At 33.6% G+C, this 18,976-nt stretch overlaps 1 protein-coding gene across 3 annotated transcripts in view; it reads right to left on the minus strand.

Moving 5' to 3' along the window:
• Positions 1 to 1,734: 1,734 nt before the first annotated feature.
• The window catches only part of LOC127839036 (neurotrypsin-like), a 32,183-nt gene continuing 14,941 nt past the window's right edge, over positions 1,735 to 18,976 (minus strand). Inside the window, exons 1-9 of one of the 3 annotated variants that reach the window (XM_052367175.1) lie at positions 16,659 to 16,787; positions 13,652 to 13,765; positions 9,545 to 9,760; positions 7,186 to 7,333; positions 6,672 to 6,856; positions 5,524 to 5,737; positions 5,196 to 5,311; positions 4,628 to 4,804; positions 1,735 to 3,025 (exon numbers count right to left, since the gene is read on the minus strand). In XM_052367175.1, the coding sequence (XP_052223135.1) occupies positions 2,730 to 3,025; positions 4,628 to 4,804; positions 5,196 to 5,311; positions 5,524 to 5,737; positions 6,672 to 6,856; positions 7,186 to 7,333; positions 9,545 to 9,760; positions 13,652 to 13,700 (1,401 nt within the window). In that variant the 5' untranslated portion in view covers positions 13,701 to 13,765; positions 16,659 to 16,787 and the 3' untranslated portion in view covers positions 1,735 to 2,729. Of the gene's footprint in view, positions 3,026 to 4,627; positions 4,805 to 5,195; positions 5,312 to 5,523; positions 5,738 to 6,671; positions 6,857 to 7,185; positions 7,334 to 9,544; positions 9,761 to 13,651; positions 13,766 to 16,658; positions 16,913 to 17,629; positions 17,807 to 18,888 lie in introns of those variants that run through there. The other 2 variants (XM_052367177.1, XM_052367176.1) reach the window with 2 other exon arrangements.

Raw genomic sequence — 18,976 nt, forward strand, 5'->3', positions numbered from 1 at the left:
CACTGTGAACGGCGAGAAGCTATAAGAAGTGACCAGCTTCAAGCACTTAGGATAAACCATATGCAAGCGTGATGCCAGTACCGTTGAGGCCCGAATACAAATTTCAATGGCGACCGCATCTATGACCATACAAAGCAGGTTGCTGACAAGCAGTTTCATAAAATTTCCCGCGAAGTACAAAATTAACAAGTCTTTCGTAGTCTCCATCCTACGATACTGCTTCGAGATCTGGGCGCTTTATGCAGACACAGAACGCAAATGTATCCGAAGACTGTACCTCATCTCCTACACAGTAAACAAAACCAACGAGTACGAGTTGAACATAGCTGTATCACGACGACAGATATTATGGGATTGACACATTACGAGGAACGACTCTAGAAACACGACTTGTCCAGGGCAAGATAGAGGGACGTCGACGTGGAGACCGTCGGAAGGAAAGTTGGTTGGACAATTTTAAATAGAGGACATCCATTCTCATGCATAAAACATTCTTAGCAGCACACAAGAGACCTGACTGAAGGAGGATTCCTGTATTGTCGTCCCTTGTTTTCTGTCAACGGAATGATGATGATGACTGTGAAAAGCTCGAGCATTGGCTGAACGATTTCAGTTAACACGTTAATTTGCTTTCTTATAATGGATATGTTTTATGAGTCTATAAGCTGCATAAACGTAATTCATTTATGTGCCATTTACGTCCACCATTTTTATTGGCGATGTTCTTTAAATGGACATAGTGTGCATCCTATTTCCAATCATGCATATACAGATTATACCTAAGTTTAAGTATGAAAAGGGATTAATAAGAATACGTTTAGTTAAATTCTAATGTATATTCCAGTGCTTACACAGAATAACCCATAAGGTAAACAACGCGGGTCAAACTAGACACTATCGGTACAATTAAACTATATTATAATGCAATTTTGCTTTTATGATTCGGCAATCTTGCGGGAATCATATCAGTTAGTTGTGGCCTTATAAAATAACGAAACTCTAGCATCAATTAAAAACCATATAGCTTGGCCATTCATCTTAATAACTTAGAAGTTTGTAAACGGCGTGCTCAATGAGGTTGTTATTACATTATATGGGTGATATTGTTCGAGAGCTTAACCTTGAACACTTTACATATGCCTCTTTATATTGGGATTTCGAATATAACATGATGGATGCTATCTTTTCGTGTAACGCTTTGAATAGCAATGTTCATGTTTCATCTGCATTGTTTCATCTCTGCTTTCATTGCGTCTTGTTCGGACAGTTCTGTATACATGTTTCGATTGTTTTAAATCAGTCATTTTAGTTTTGGCATTATGCTTGATGTTTATTACTGAAGGTAAAAACCTGATTCGAAGTGTTTGTTCAATACACGCTGACCATCTGTGTTTGTTCAACCATCACGGCAGAGTGGTACAATACATGTGTTCTTCTTTTTTACGACTTATTCTGTTTAACATAAATTAAAAACTTTTTGTCTTATTTGGGTTTGTGTTTCGGATTAGATAGAAATCCCTTTGTGATTACCAAAGATTCAATATAAATAGAACCAGAGAACATAAATTTCATCCGGTTTATTTCAAATGTCGAAAATATGATTTATTGTTATAGTCAATAATATTCATTTTAATTTAAATGTTGATTATCATCCTTACAATTCATTGAAACTTTTTTCGTATAGGCACACGCTGTATGTTGATGCATGACTTGTAACATATACAAACAACAGTGAAAGCTTTAAGTATTTATCTCCGCTACAATATGCATATCCATTTGGTTCAAATACGTAGATAAGTTTCTAACGAACCCACAATACAAATAAAGAAACAACTCAACTGATATATACTGAACATGCCAATATTTTCAAGGTAACACTGTTGCCTATTTGAGACTGCTAGAACTGTAAAGCTTTCCACTTCTTTGAAAATATTGTAGAAGACCTTGACATATTTGCGAGGCGGTATCTCTAACAACATCATGATGAAATTAGTTTGGGGTGACAACAACTGGGCATTGTTGACCAAACGATTGTTTCTGGAAGGACTACATGTCAATCAATATTGTTATTATACGGAAATGTTGTATGCGTTGATTTGTATGTGTTGTCTTTGTTGATAACATGTCTTACCCAATTGAAAGTTCTATTACTTATTCTGCTTTTAACATAATTTACATGCTCTGCATCTCTTTGGACGATCAAAGTGTATATAAATATATTTAGTATGTATGCGTTGTTAATTTGTATTTAGTTTAAAATAGTTTGGTTCTTTGTAAATGTGAATACAAGTGAGTATCATATTTTCGAAATTTTCTAGTTCTTGACTTGTATGGGTTATATTCTTGTTGATGGGAACATATTCACATACTACAAGAAACGAATAAACGCCTAACGTTCAAAGACCTCAAATGAAATAAGTTGCATATTCATTAGAGATGTTTCTAAATCATAAAGTGCAGCACAATAGATTTACAGTAATTATTTAAAATAGCCTTTACATACGCAAATTTTAAAAGACAAGATTTTTATATCTTCATTAAATTACCACAAACGTCTTCCTATCTGGGTACATATGAACGTGAATCTATACAACGAGTACTTTCGGAAAAGAACACACTTAAGAAAACACTGTAATGCGTGTATGCATTCAATTAATTAATATTTGTAACATGTTGTCTTAAAACAGTACTTTATTATGTACAAGCACTTTGTAGAATACGTATTTTCGTTATGGATACAACGCAATCGTGGTCTCAATCCAGAACTGAAAAGCTGCCACCTTTGCATATACACCAGTGTATTCTGGTAAAGCACACTTCTCTCCCCAGAATACTACGCCCATCACGTAGTAAAGACCCTCAACTCTGCACACCAAAGGTCCGCCTGAGTCTCTATGACAGGCATCGATGCCTCCCTCCATATATCCGGCACAAACCATGTTCGGAGTTATCTGTGTATTGTAACTTCGTTTGCAATCCTCATCATCAATTAAACGAACCTCTGCTGCGTCAAGTACAGTCTGTCCTGGAGATCACATATTATATATATATATATTATATAATTACATATATATATTATATATACGTGTGTATCAAAACTCTAACGTTTGTCATAACACATATATGTATTTGTTCTCTAGGACGTGTTCAGTATTTTCCTTCATTGACAATATCGGTGTAAAACATTATTTGTAATACACGTTTTATAAAAATTGCACATAAACATTCAATTACAACAGTTCACAAACATTCAACCACAACAGTAAAACGTTTAAGTACATTCTTAGTTGCTTTTAGGACCAACAGTGTAAGTCCATCGTCGCTTGTTGAGTATGGTGAGATGTCCATCGTTTACAGTACGTTTCACACCGTCTCTACCGTAACCGATACGCAGGTTTTGATAAATCTTCATATAAATAATCCTTCGGTTGATATTTGTATAAGCAGCTTAAGCCATTTTGGTTCACTACATATAACATTCAGTTAAGCTCTTAATAGATTTTACATAATAGTCTTCTACGAGGTTTGTGCAAAATATTTCCATGTTATCTAATTGGACCACGTCCCAGTGATAATATATTTGTAAAAACAATCATGGTAATTTAATTTTTATTTGAAGTTTTTGTATTCAAATGGCAAGAAGTGGTATATTTGGTAGCTATCATCGTTTGTTGTTTAACATTTTTTAAAATGTGCTTCCAATGTTTAATACATTTCAAAATCATTACAGTGTGACCGACCCGAATCCACCCATGAAACTTTATACCACATTATACTAAATTGCTCACGACTGACTGAAATTCGTGAATTTATTATTTTATATTTGATACAAATAAATAGCATTGTAAATGAAGAACAAAAGAAGCAGCTAAACAGAAATAAACATAGATAAATTATAGGAAAACTGTTTCTTAACCGTTTCCATATGTTAAAATAAGTGTTTTATTTAATAGTATTGTGTGAGCTGTGGTGTACATAGGCCGACTAACAATAATGGTTATATCCATTATAAAGTGAAAGAAAAAAGAGAGTGTATCCATATAAGTCGACGTACTTCTTTTAAGGGTTATTTTTTGCTGCATACCATATGTTTAATCTTTTGAAAACATGACTTAGGAGTGTCTTGTTTTGTCAATGGATTTAATGATTTAAAGATGTATTACTCGATACCTTGATTAACATATGTCTGTCGACGAGTAGGTGGTTTCCATTATTTGGATATCGTTTTGTTGTATTGGCGTCAGCACACTTTATAAACTAAAGAAATACAATCTAAATATACGTTTGAAACTTCTCGACCATAACCATAATCTGACTGACATTTGTGTTGTTGTAATTTTGTACTTCTGTTCGAATGAAATAACATTTATGCCGACAATTGATTTAGATCAGCCAGTTCAGTTTTTGTTTTTTGTTGGATGCTTGTAACTGAAGGTAAAACTCCGAGTCGATTGACTCCAAGTATTTGTTTAATACATCCTGACGCTGACCTTCTGTGTTTGTACCTCCATCAAGGGCCAGTGGTTCAATACATTTGTTCTACTGTTTCAAGCAGACAAAATTAGACATTGTCATGAAAATATTGATGAACCATGTAATTGATCTTTCAATTACAGCAATTATGTACCTGTGGTAGAATTTAATGACGTTCTTCCCCATCCAGAGATGTGACATGTGAGCCCAGTCTCGTAATGCATGCTAGCATCCGGCAGACAAGCTGGCTGTACTTCGTCATTAAACTGTATACCATACCCATTGTTTAATTTCACCTTTATCAGGGCGATGTCATTATCGTGGGAAGAAGCTACATATGAACAAAAACGAAACACAAAAAACAACCATTACCATTTCACATCTATATGATTAAATGTACGTGTAGTATTATGTTAATATTTCTGAATAAGAAACATCTCGCCTTATTTTGATACGTTTATTTACTTAAATAATTTGGTGGCGACATACTTTGAAATAAGTGGCAATATACGAATAAATCCAATCACATGTATTTCTTTATTTAAAAAAATAACAATATGGCTGTCAACCCTTTACCCTTAAACAAACCATGTTAAAGTCTCTAAAAAACGTTTATACGTAGTAGCTAACTCATATGTTGATATAAAATTTAGCATAACTGCATACACATTACGTTAAAATTGACTAATGCAATTCGTGACACAACGGAACACCATACTCACAGTTATAATTAGGATGTTTGATAAGTTGCTCGAATTCGAACTGTTCTTCAAAGCTATAATTGTTCAAAAGGTCGTGGCCACCTGTATAAACTCTAACGTCACCAGAACGATGGTGTCTGTTCGTGAAAGATATATGTTAGTTAATGTATGCCTATTCTTTAATGATATACTTAATATGAACGTGTTATTGAAACTTCCGTGTAAATATTTATTCTGATATTTTAAATTAAGAATATGGGGTTGAAACAAAACCACTATGACGTTAAATTGTATCAGCACGATCGTAACCATGACAATACCATATCTATACATGAAGATGCAAACATACGTAAAGCAGTGGGCAGCGCTAAGGATCCAACGGTTGTTCAAAATGATTCCACCACACGTTTGTTCGAACGAATGTTGTCTTGAACCCTTCTTTCTTTTTCGCATTCGAATTCCAGCCTGCCACGGATAGAAGTCCTGTGATGCAATACCACCTCCAATAGTCCGTTGAGATAAATTTCGCTTTTTTCTTAAATTGTTTTCTAGAGGTCGACGACCTAAAACAACAATTTTCATTTATATCTATAGACGAAAAACGTTGTTTTTCTTTATTTGTAATGGTTGATGAAATATATATACTGATCCAAATTTCCTGCGGAAATGAAACAGCTTAATGTTTTTCTGGCAATCGAAGTGTGCGTTGCTCACTTACTATCTAACATTATAAAACGCATAACAACTAGTATTGGTATTGCAGTAAATACTCTATGCTTCCAAGAATAACACTCTCCTGAATTTCTACTATTAATGGTAATTTAGCGTCATGAGGATTATGTACAGTACACAAGAATCTGTTTAAATTTACAATTGCTAATTCAGTTATATTTTTGAAATATTTACAATAATAACATCTACAAGATTTAATGATATTTATATTTTACTTTTACAAATATGGTTAAATGTAAGGTTTCTTCACACTACAGCTTTTAATACTGATTAAGAGTAACTCAAAATAGCTTGTATGCATTTCAAAACGTGTAAAACTGAAAAGTAATGAATTTCACCTTTGTAGGGACTAAACATTCTAAGCACGCGAAGTCTCAGTATCGATCAGCGTGGTTCTTTGTATTATATTAAGGCGCAACAATCAGCAACTCAACGCGGAAAAAAGTCTTATTGCATTGATAAGTGATAATGTATGGCGAGTTAAGCGATTTAGAGAGGTGATGACTTGCAGCATTACATAATTGCTATCTTCAAGCTACATATAACTCCAAAATATTTACTATATAAACGTATAATGCGAAGTCTTTATGATTCTTGTTCGCAGCGATAGAAGTCCAAAACGTTTAAAATCCGAAAAGTAAAGGATTTCACCTTTGTTTGGACCTAGCATTCCAAGCCCAAAAAGTCACAATTCAGGCCATCGTTGTACGTATTTGAATATTGTTTAGAATTCTTGTTCCCGGCGTAGGCTTGGTAACTACTCACCATAATTTTTCTTAGGACTGCATATAACAGATGCATCTTCATGGTGCCCACAGTCATGAAGTCCAAGACCAGAATGGCGGCATGTCATGATAGATGATTCGGTTCCATCACATTGTACCTCATCCAGAAGAATACTGCAAGCACTGCCTTCGCCAAAGTGTGATTTATTTAGCGCTTTCCCGACTCTTGAAAAAGTGTATGTATCATTATAATGTTCTCATTACCGAGGTACCTAACACCACACAGATGATATAATTGTACGTCAAGCTATCGATTTAAAAACGAAGGCATTAAACATATCCAGCTAACTATCTACCGATATTATAGTTATATTTATTCCAAAAGATGTATTTTAAAGTTCTATTTCATTTAAACACGTTTCGAAATATAACCTGGGAACTTGTATATTAACGTTGTGTTTGGTTTTCGGTTACATACAAATTCATTGCATGGTAATCACAACACCAACATGCATTAACTGGTTGACAGTTTTCAACTCATACATTCAACTCACTCAAATCCGAGCATTCTGCAAATGACTTTAGCATCGTTGTCGTCCCAATTATCGTCACATACAGTACCTCGTATATTTCCGATCACAATTTCTACACGTCCAGATTGGTTGTTAGGTCCATTAACCAACTCTACTCTCACATCCTGCTCTAAAAATTGAATGGAAAACGTTAACATTATATAACCTTTCCTTGCCAATTTTGTAAATATATTGCCATGGTGAATAATATAATCTAATTGCAACACACGCGAATTCTTTCTCTCAAATTGTTGTTAAATTGACATTACAAATCTGTAAGGTAAATTACTTTTTTTACACCTTTCTGGTTTAACCGCGAAGCTTTGTATATATACCTTTCCAAAGCGATCACCCTAGTATATTGTTTTTTAGTAAAGAGTTGTTTTTAAAACTGATCGGTGTTCTATACGCAAGTGTCGACTTGTAATGTTTTAATACTATCGAAAGACAATAATAATTATTCATCAATAGCTTTTGATCTGGAGTGCCATTGTTCGTATATGTATTATTGTTTTGTATGAATTAAAATTTTAAGAAATAAAGACATTAGACATAATATTTTGGCATCAACACGTTGGTCAATCAACGTAAAGGATATACTGATATATATATATATCACCTCCTACAAAAATGACATAATCCGATTGGCTTAGAGCGGTCACGTGCCCGTGGTGTACTTTCAATACACCCCAAGTAGTTTCCATACACCCCATTTAATCGAGTAGTCGGTTGAGACATAATCGCGATATACACCTTTAGTTACTTACAGTGTAACTAATAATAACTGGATATACCCAATTGTCATTCTCAATATCAAGTACTTAATATGTAGCCACCCTTCTCCCGAGTCTGACGATTCTTCTATTCAGTGGTTAAAACTGTTTTATTAAATTATATATAATAAAGACGTATGTGTCGTTATCTGATGTATTGCCTTGATTTTATAATCTGATTTGTATTTTGATCCTTAGTTATAAATACAAATACATATGCATTTTAGAGACAAACTTGCGACTTATGATAGCGAAGCAAGGATTGATATCAGAGTTCAATTACATAGGGTTATTTTATCCTGCTGTCCTGCTGATCAAACTCAAAAAATATTTAAATGGTATTTCATGTCATGATATAAGACTTTCAAGGATTTGCGGAGTACCAGAACCATGGTATAGATTAAAGTTATTTTTTTCGTTTACTTTGTTGGTGCACATCACAACTTGTCATAAAAATTCTTTAATATTTAGAAGATCATGAGATTTTTTATTTTTAATACTTACAAAAAACTATCGGTTTCTCTAACTTTGAAGGTCACGAACACACATTTGAGCAACAAAAAATAATTTGCGGGCATTTGGCGTTTGATAGTGTGTTGTTTCAGAAATACATTCTGTCTTCCAAATTATTTACCCACTTCTTCTTTTTTTTTCTTTGTTATGTAATCTGGCCGAGAAATATAGTAAAAACGAACAGCGTGGCTTAAATAAATATGATACTTGTAGGTCAAAAGTCAAAACTATGCATCGATCGACAGCTTACCCAGTATGTAGGGTATTCATCACTATCAGTGGTAGTTAAATTATATGTTTGCATGTACCACCCTAAAGGTAGGCCTGTGTTGTAAGAGCACACTTCACGTTGGTAACATTTGTTTTTCCATTAATTACTGCACATTTTACCTGAGTAGATGTTCTTTAACTATTTTCGCGACGGTCTTCTTTTATACCTTTCAATGACTTTGATTGATTTTAATTTTGTCTCCATTGTCGAAATCCGTTTTTCGTGACATATACGTATTACGAATCAAACAACACACAATTTGAGGTCATTCTTAACAGATCATTTCATATTTCAAATACACAATTCTTAATAAGTTGTCTCACTTGATAAAACGAAGCAAGAACGATGGTGACAACTTGATAGTTGTGATTGCTTAAAGATCAATTATACTGTCCATGTTATGCATAAAGAATGTGTTTATTGGAATATAGTACATTTTATACTATAACTGTATAGTTGTCAATTTGAAGTATCGCCTTTAATTTCACTTATGTTAACATAATAATTGAAAATAAAAATTAGATGGGTATTTTGGTAACCATGGGTCGTATAAAGTTCTACAATACACATAACTGTTATGACATTTATGCACTAAGCCTATTGAATTACATGCTATACTTAACATTTTAGCACAAAAATGTCGTGCCAGACCTTGTTAATAGTTATTTGCGGATTTTAGAAACAATGACGTTAATGTTGAAAAAAAATTCGCATCGATTATTCGATTAGTTTTAACAAATACATATTCAAAAAAGTCCTTAAATATTAAAATATCAAATCTTACGTGTTATCATGTTATTGATAGCTTTCCATATGCCCCAATGTTCATCTATTGCAAAGAAATGTTGTTCTCCATCAATTTTGGATGCCATTTTTTCCATAACGCGAAACGAATTAATGTCTTCTTTAGTTCCAATAGCAATGGAGAAGAACTCCACAGCGTGCTCTGTCTTCAACTCTTCGGCGATGGGATTAGGGTCATTGATTTGAGTGCAATTTCCTGGAAAATTTAATTGGCGAGTTTGCATCTCCACACAAATGGTAAATTAGCCAAGTAACACTTTTCTAAAAATTGATACACTGACATAATTCTGTTCTGTATTGAACATTTACATATATTGAATGAATTAAGAAATATTTATAAATATATTTTAACAATCATGGCCTATCCAATACAGCCGATGAGATGGCTTTTCAGTTATTGGCTTCACTCCTTGTCCGGAAATAATTATGCTGTACAACATACTTTAAAACCATAATGTGGCAATATTAATATAGTGTAATACTTCAAAAATTATTTTATATTTGAACATTGGGCTATTATGTTTTTTGAATTACTATGGCAATTTTATTTTAATCATATCATGCATGTGCATAATCGCCACAGGAAGCACTTATATTTAAATACAGTACTTTCTAAGCAAAGTTATATTTGTATAGCTGTATGTGACTTTTTTCAGTTGATTTGTGACATCGTCTTTTACATAGGGACTTAATACTTGAGCATCATTCTTTGTCTCGGTATTCATCTATCAGTTGTGCTATATAAATCTAAATGTAAATTATGTATTCGTAATATCGATTATAAACTTCGCAGTACAGTATTGACTTTGGACCTGGTTCTGTTATCTGCCTCTCCGTCTTTACATGCAGATAACTCACTTTTCCTGCCATGCGATTTGCAATCAAATCAATCTTGCTGGACAAAGATATGGTCTAAACTAAATGTTAACATCTTAAACATTTAATTTAACCTTAAACGCATACTACTACTACAGAAAGAATAACAACTTTTACTACAACAACTACTAATACTACTACTACAACTATTACTACTTCTACTACTACTTTTACTACTACTACTTCTTCTTCTACTACTACTAACACTAATAATAATATTACTATTACTACTACAACAACTACTTCTACTACTACTACTATTACTACTACTACTACTACTACTACTACTTCTACTACTACTACTACAACTACTACTACTACTACTACTACTACCACTATCACTACAACTACTACTACTACTACTTCTACTTCTATTATTTCTACTACTACTACTACTACCTCTTCTACTATTACTACTACTACTACTACTACTACTGCTATTACTACTACTACTACTACTACTACTACTATTACTACTACTACTACTACTACTACTACTACTACTACTACTACTACTACTACTACTACTACTACTACTACTACTACTACTACTTCCACTATCACTACAACTACTACTACTACTACTACTTCTACTTCTATTATTTCTACTACTACTACTACTACCTCTTCTACTATTACTACTACTACTACTACTACTACTGCTATACTACTACTACTACTACTACTACTACTAATTACTACTAATACTACTACTAACTCACTAACACTACTACTACTACTACTACTCTACTCTACTACGACTACTACTACTACTACTACTACTTCTACTACTACTACTCATTCTACTACTACTACTACTTCTATTTCTACTACTAATACTACTTCTACTACTACTATCACTACAACTACTACTACTACTACTTCTACGTCTATTACGTCTACTACTACTAATACTACCTCTACTACCTATTCTACTCTACTTATACTAATACTGCTACTACTACTACTACTACTACTGCTACTTCTACCACTACTACTACTACTACTACTACTACTAATACTACTACTACTACTACTACTACTACTACTTCTACTACTACTACTACTACTACTACTACAGTACACTGTGTCAATACCGGACTCTCGGAATACCGGAACTCTCCCGATTCCGGACGGTCGGGCCAGTCCCGTATTTTCTCCTTCTATTTCTTTGTTAAAAAATGTTGAATAAACCGAACTCTCTGAAAACCGGAAACCGGACGGGTATCTCCGTAAATTTTGTCATTTTCAACGTAAAATACATTGAGTATACCGGACGGTCTAAATTCTCAAGATGCCCGAGGCGTGAAAATAACAATACCTAGTCGGCAAAGCGAATGCGGCGTCACATTTTGCTCGCGCAATTATCGATTATCGGATTAAACAAACCATAAAGGTGTCAAGTCGTTACCGCGCTATGGGATTCCGATTAAGTAATGTAAACAAACTGTGAATGTCTATAATAGACGTGCGGTAACACCAAAAAGTGATTGGCTCGATCGTTTTATTTATTATTTATTATCGCCTATGATAAATAATTTAATTAAGAAATTAATGCATGCCGTTGCGACGATCACTTTCTTGTGATCTTCTCGGGTATTTTAAAAGATCTTATAGCCATGTTTTTAACGCTGAAATGGTTGTTTGTTTGTTTGTCAGATAAACTGTTGGAAACAGACTGTTAAATATCCATCCATCTGTATTTGCTTTTAATCGATTAAAAACACATTTTTTAAGAATGCAATTAACATCATCAGTACCTGCGTACAGTTATCACATGGTACATGTAAATGTAAACGGTTTGTTTTATTTTATGTGATTCTGTACACAATGAATACCGTGTATATTTCGGCAATATGAAAACTCTTGGTAAACCGGAACTCTCTGAAAACCGGACGATTAGGCCTGTCCCGAGACCGTCCGGTTTACAGACAGTCTACTTTACTACTACTACTACTAGTACTAATACTACTACTACTACTGCTGCTGCTACTACTACTACTACTACTTCTACTACTACACTACTACTACTACTACTACTACTACTACTACTACTACTACTACTACTACTTCTACTACTACTACTACTACTACTACTACTACTACTACTACTACTACTACTACTACTACTATTTCTACTACTACTACTACTACTACTATTACTACTACTACTATCACTACAACTACTACTACTACTACTACTTCTACTGCTATTACTTCTACTACTACTACTACTACCTCTACTACTATTTCTACTACTACTTATACTAATACTGCTACTACTACTACTACTACTACTACTGCTGCTACTACTACTACTACTACTTCTACTACTACTACTACTAATACTACTACTACTAGTACTACTACTACTACTAATACTACTACTACTACTACTACTACTACTTCTACTACTACTACTACTACTACTACTACTACTACTACTACTACTACTACTACTACTACTACTACTACTACTACTACTACTACTACTACTACTACTACTTCTACTACTACTACTACTACTACTACAAGTTCTTCTTATGTTAACGGCATTCGAGACAGACTGTTTGGATTTCCGACAAAAAGATTGATTATAAATTGTAAAGACAAATATCTCTACTAAATAAGCGGATGTACACCTTTTATGTTAAACAATAATTAAAAAAATGCTTCAATTTGTAACAATAAATCGCCCCATTGGTGCAAAAAGGTACATATTGACAATTAAACTCAATGGCACACTGTGCAGTTTTGCACCAATTAGGCAAAATGCATGCATTCACAAAACTGTAACTGTGCAATTATAGTAAAAGACCAATTATTAATTATTTTTATATTAATATGCAATAATAGAAGTCACGTTAGTTTTGTGAGTCGCGAAAACAGAGTCATGCTTTTTATCACATCGAGCTGTTTTATGATGCAACACCTGAATTAGTGACATCAGTGATGACAATACAAATCTCGAGCTCCAATGCCTTTGCTCCTTCAATTGTGCGCAAACAAGTTGTTATCTTAACAACATACTTTGACGTCAAATAACAAATATTTCATTTAATTCGTAAATTATACATTTATCTCATATACATATATTAACTGATTTGACATTAGTACACTAAATGTCCGGGAACGGTTCTTATATGTTTTCATGCATAGACAATAGTACTGATGCTTACTAACTCAATAAAACTATAAATGCATATCATACCGTAACTTATAAGGATTACAACTTGCTGAGCGATTCTCCTGTTTGGCATTAATGCTCTTGTTTTTATATCAATCAGCACATCCCGTAATGCTCTTCTAATATCACTACCTTGCCCTTAAAATAGCAACGTAACATACAATATTGTTCGCTGTCACATATTATAGTATCGTTATAGATATTTAAATTAATATATGACATTATATGACTAACAAATAGTGTAATATTGTTCAGTGACCATTTGTTTTACCCCGAAACATGATATAACAATATGTGTAAAAGATTACAATCTAATGTCATACCAACTATCTAAGGTATGTGTTTCGAAGTTTCAAAAATGTTTCTGAATGTATTTATCTTGAAGATTTTCTACAATTTATTTTACGGCAAAAACCGCAGGCAATGGTAATTTTTATCACGGGGGTATGATTTGAACACACAACGTTAAGGACCAATACATGATTTTACATTCATAATATTACACAACTTGGCTGTGATGTTTCATTATAAAAGGCAATGTGCCCCAATGACTTGATTTAAACAATCTAAGTAGAGTAACATAATATGATGTTTCATACCAGATATATAAGCTGTGTGAGTTGTGGTTTAACAGATGAAGCTTTGTTAAGGTATTTTCCTATATTATTCTGTAAATCATGCAACCCTTAGGGCATGAACAGTTTTGAGCCTGACTTGGCATGATTTGAATACACAAGATAGAGCACCACAATTCAATTTAAATGCCAATACGCAGAACCATTGGACCTTGTCAATTTATGATCAATATAGATAATTATACATACAAAACTCGTTACCGCTCAAATTGGAACCAATGTTATCCCCTACGGCATGAATTGAAAACACTTGATAAGGATCACCATATTACGTTACAAGACAAATACTAATCATCTTGCCTTGAAGCTTAATAAATGTGGACCTCTATAAGTTCACAAAAATGTATACATATAAGTTAACAGAATTCACATTTTATCATACCGCTATATTGATATCTGCCTGATGTTACGCTGCCAGATATATTAAATCAACAGAAAGTTGTAATATCAATCAATGTTTGGAGGTAGTTAATATTAATCGGAATCATCTATCAGCTTATCATTTTTGTTACAATATAATCAAATTCAACAGGACAAACAATTGGATACGAAGATGTTATATATTTTATACACAAAAGAAACATAAAAAGCTTAAAACATATTTTATAAATATTAAACACAAGTACTTATGACGTCATCAAACGTCAAAAGATCATATTAAATGTGGGACGTAAAGGTATGATAAACTTGTTTACCCCAGGAGGCAAGATGTGAACAAATTCATCTCCACACACGTTTGTACACTTAGTATTAAACCCTTGACGCTTTCGATGTCAGAGAAGACGCTTTTTTTAAGTTTTCTCTATATAAGTATTTAAACATAATATGCCCATACAATGATCCGTACTTATTATTTAATACAAGACCGTTATGGTTTCAGAAGAGACGATTGAAACAAATGTTCACAAGATAAGTCAATATGAATCTTGCGATCCCGTGACATGGTCAGTTTTGACCAAAGTGACTTAGTTTGCACAAACATTTTAGAGGACCACAATGCAACGTTACTTGCAACATTTTCCAATTGTTATTAAGAGTAAGCAAACCTATGTCTAGAGTGGTAACGAACTCAACAGCGTTTCCTGCTGAGTTTGTGTTTGAAACCACGTAAATCAGATTCACACATACACATTGTAAAACGAACAGTTTGACCGCGTTTCATTAAGTATTAGTCATAAATGTGGCTTCCTGATTGTCTTCAATTTAATCTCATGATCTTATTGTTGAACACACTACTTCCAGATTCACCTAGTCATATTTGTTGTCAAGATATATGTTCTAACAAAGATATAAAAATGTGGCTTCAAAATTTCCAACGATGTTTTGCTAAAAATAGAACGTTTGATCTTACTTCCTAATTCAAGCGGATATTGGATATTACAAACATTCTAATCAAGTTTCATCAAGCTAAAGCAACAACGTCGCATATCGATAGGTAACGACCTAAAAGCAACAAAGTATCCTTTAGACTGACTACGAACTAAAACGTGACGATAATATGTTTTGTCCTTAGACAAGCCTACTCACCTAGTTATTCATTTCACGTTGAATATATTATAAGAGTTGTGCAACCTATAGTCAACATTTACAGGGTTATCAATAGTCAGTGATCAATGCTGCCTTTAAAGTACATGCAGAAATTTACATAATTATTCATTACATTGGTCAACACATGTAACTCGGTTTTCAAATATGTTAATATATTTACAGCAATCCAATAAACTTTTATGAAAATTGAGCCACACATGTGGCCACTAGAGTGGAAACGAGCTACACGTTGACGACGCATGTCGCTTACTGCGCATTGCACGACGACGAACAAAGGATGATACATATCACTCAGCTTGAAAATTGTTTTTAAGATAGCTAAAATGTAGTTTTAATTGTATCCTAAACAGATAATATATTCTTTACCCATGACAGCTTCAGATTGACGGAGAGTGGTTGATTGTATTGCGTCAACGATGAAATCTTCATTTACAAGTGTATCTTTGTAATAGAGAAGTAATTTGATGTCTTCGGCAAATAAATACACGGAAACTTTCGTTTTACTGCTACCGCCAAGCTTAAAGTAAATAAATAACCCACGAGATGAACTTGTTTCATGGATAGGTAATGAATGCGAGCTAACATGCTGGTATGCTCGCACTTATACACGGACACCCTCTCCTACACTTAATACACAGACACTTACAAACATTAACACGTATACATGCACCAACATTTATCTTACATCGTACACATCGTACTTGTCTTTCAATTGCTTATTAATTACCAAGAACGATTTGATACGTTCTCCCCAAATATTAATAAACTGATCCTTTATCGCATCACACGGGGTCAATAAGAAGCATGTAGCTGTTAAATACACACATAGTGACTATTTCAAAACTTACGTTTTTCATTATTGCCATGGTAAACGCCTTCATCGTTTCAAAATCGTGTTCATCAATAATTCGTGAAATATCCAATAAAATGTACGCATCAACATCAACGTCGTCGTGTATGCGTATGGGCAGTCGAGGATTGACATACTCTGTATCATCAGATGTAACACTTCCATTGGCTTTAATTTTATTTGATTTCGTAACAGTGTTCTTCAATGCTTCTTTTAAGTACATTCCGGTGTTAGGGTTAAATATAGACCATGCTGGAAAATATTAATATACGTTATTTTAGCTTGATTAAAAACAACAGGTATACGTTCAGTATGTTCGAAGCGCGTATATTGCTATCTCAACGTTTATTATAACCATTTGTTAATATAGTTTTTAAACAAATTGCAAGTTAGCCATATATGGCGCACAATTGCCAATAGACCAAACGTCTTATGCAAAACAAAATTAAATGCTTAATGCCAATACCGATGACAACTATGAAAAACTTTTCTTCTACGTGACAAAATAACAACACAATTGAACGGTTTTCTGCTTTTATAAAGCACAATTGTCATCAGTACCATTTTTATTTGAGTAATTAGACTTTGCCTATATGTAATGGCATATTGTCTTTCGGTGCTACACAAAGTTACGCGTTAAATTGTATTGATTGATGAAAATTTCAATGTGTCGTACGGAATAAAATAACAGCATCAACAGAAAACGGAAGGTAACCATCTGGCAAGTGTGTAATGCCTTAAATGTCTTATTAAGAGTGTCGTAAAATTTCGAAATACAAAATATACAATTACCGTGCAAATTTCTCATTAAACCGGCATGTTTATGAAACTGTTTTCTTAATATTAATTCCACCTTGTTAATGCTTGATTATTTTTTTTAATAATTAATTCGTATATGCAAAATTGATTACATCTATATCATCACCATCATTCACTTGTCGTCACGTGAAAAGGAAACAAACTGAATACCAGTGCAGTCTATTGGACCACCGCTCCATTTCTTGTTACGCAAACAGGTCATGTTTGTCGAACCTCCGTACGACATGTCATTACACGCAAACTCAATCGTCGTTCCAATATATATATGTCTGTGAACATCAGCTGCCCGAGCACCAAATGGAACACAGGGAGGGTGACAATGATCGTCTAAAACAAGAGTGTTTGTATAAGCTTTAAAACTTGTTTCAAATTCACCAATAGTTACGACCAATTGAAACTAAAATAGTATATAGGTACTATTAAGCTGGATTGAACTGCTAAATGCGAATTAATATATGCATTCATGCAACATTTTTTGTTATCATAAGGACTACACTAGTTAGTTAGTGGTATATATCAATCATGATGAAGTTAATATAATTTCATTGTATTAAAGTAGTTGCATATACATCCAAACGATGTAATCGGGCTTTCCATACGATTATCTAAGGGAGTCTGCCTGAGATGAATACCAATGATCGGGAATTATTTCGAAAATGTTTTACTTTCTAAAATCTTGTAAATAAAAAGGAATTTAGTTGACGTGTGTGCTTACTTACTATTATAATGCCTCAGAAAGTTATTGCTCTTGGTGAATATTAAAAAAATAAGTATTAAATTGCAAATACAATGATTTTAAACTTTTGCTTTGAACTTTGAATAGTAATGATAATTTTTATGATCACGTTCATGCTGGTTATTAACATTGGGTAAGGGATGAGGTTTGAAGCGTAATTAAAATGATTTAACCCACCATCTTGCTTTTCAATGAGCTTTGCTAGGCAGAGATCAATGCGTTCATACTTGTGTTTGTTTTATATCGTATGCAGCATTGCATTGTACTGAATGGGAGTTTCATCATTTGCCTTCAATAAACGCCTAGCGGGAGAACATTTATATAATGTATGTTTTGTGATTGATTCTGGACCTTGTGTGAGATTAGACAGGCCATGCACCCGTTTTTCTTGCCCCATACATTTGCATTTACTGTCCTAAGGCGTTGAAAACAACTATAGCTTAACTAGCAATTTATCCAAAGTATTTCTGTTTCTGCATAATACTTGACAGAGGTAATACGAATAACTCTCGTGAAATTTTTTCTGAGTGAATTGTATGTAATATTGAAAAAAGAGACATCTCCAGGATTGAAAGTCTCTTCATCCTCCAAAATCACATCATGTAAGGCATGAACAAAATACTTAAATACACATGAATTGAGGCGTTATTTACAGACCCTAAACAGAGTATACCTTCTCTCACACACTGGACGCATGAATTATCCCATTCACCAGAGGACTGACACTTCCAAGCGAATGATCCCACCATCGTATAGCCGTA

This window comes from Dreissena polymorpha, chromosome 7 (genome assembly GCF_020536995.1).
Source record: "Dreissena polymorpha isolate Duluth1 chromosome 7, UMN_Dpol_1.0, whole genome shotgun sequence".
NCBI classification, from domain to species: domain Eukaryota; kingdom Metazoa; phylum Mollusca; class Bivalvia; order Myida; family Dreissenidae; genus Dreissena; species Dreissena polymorpha.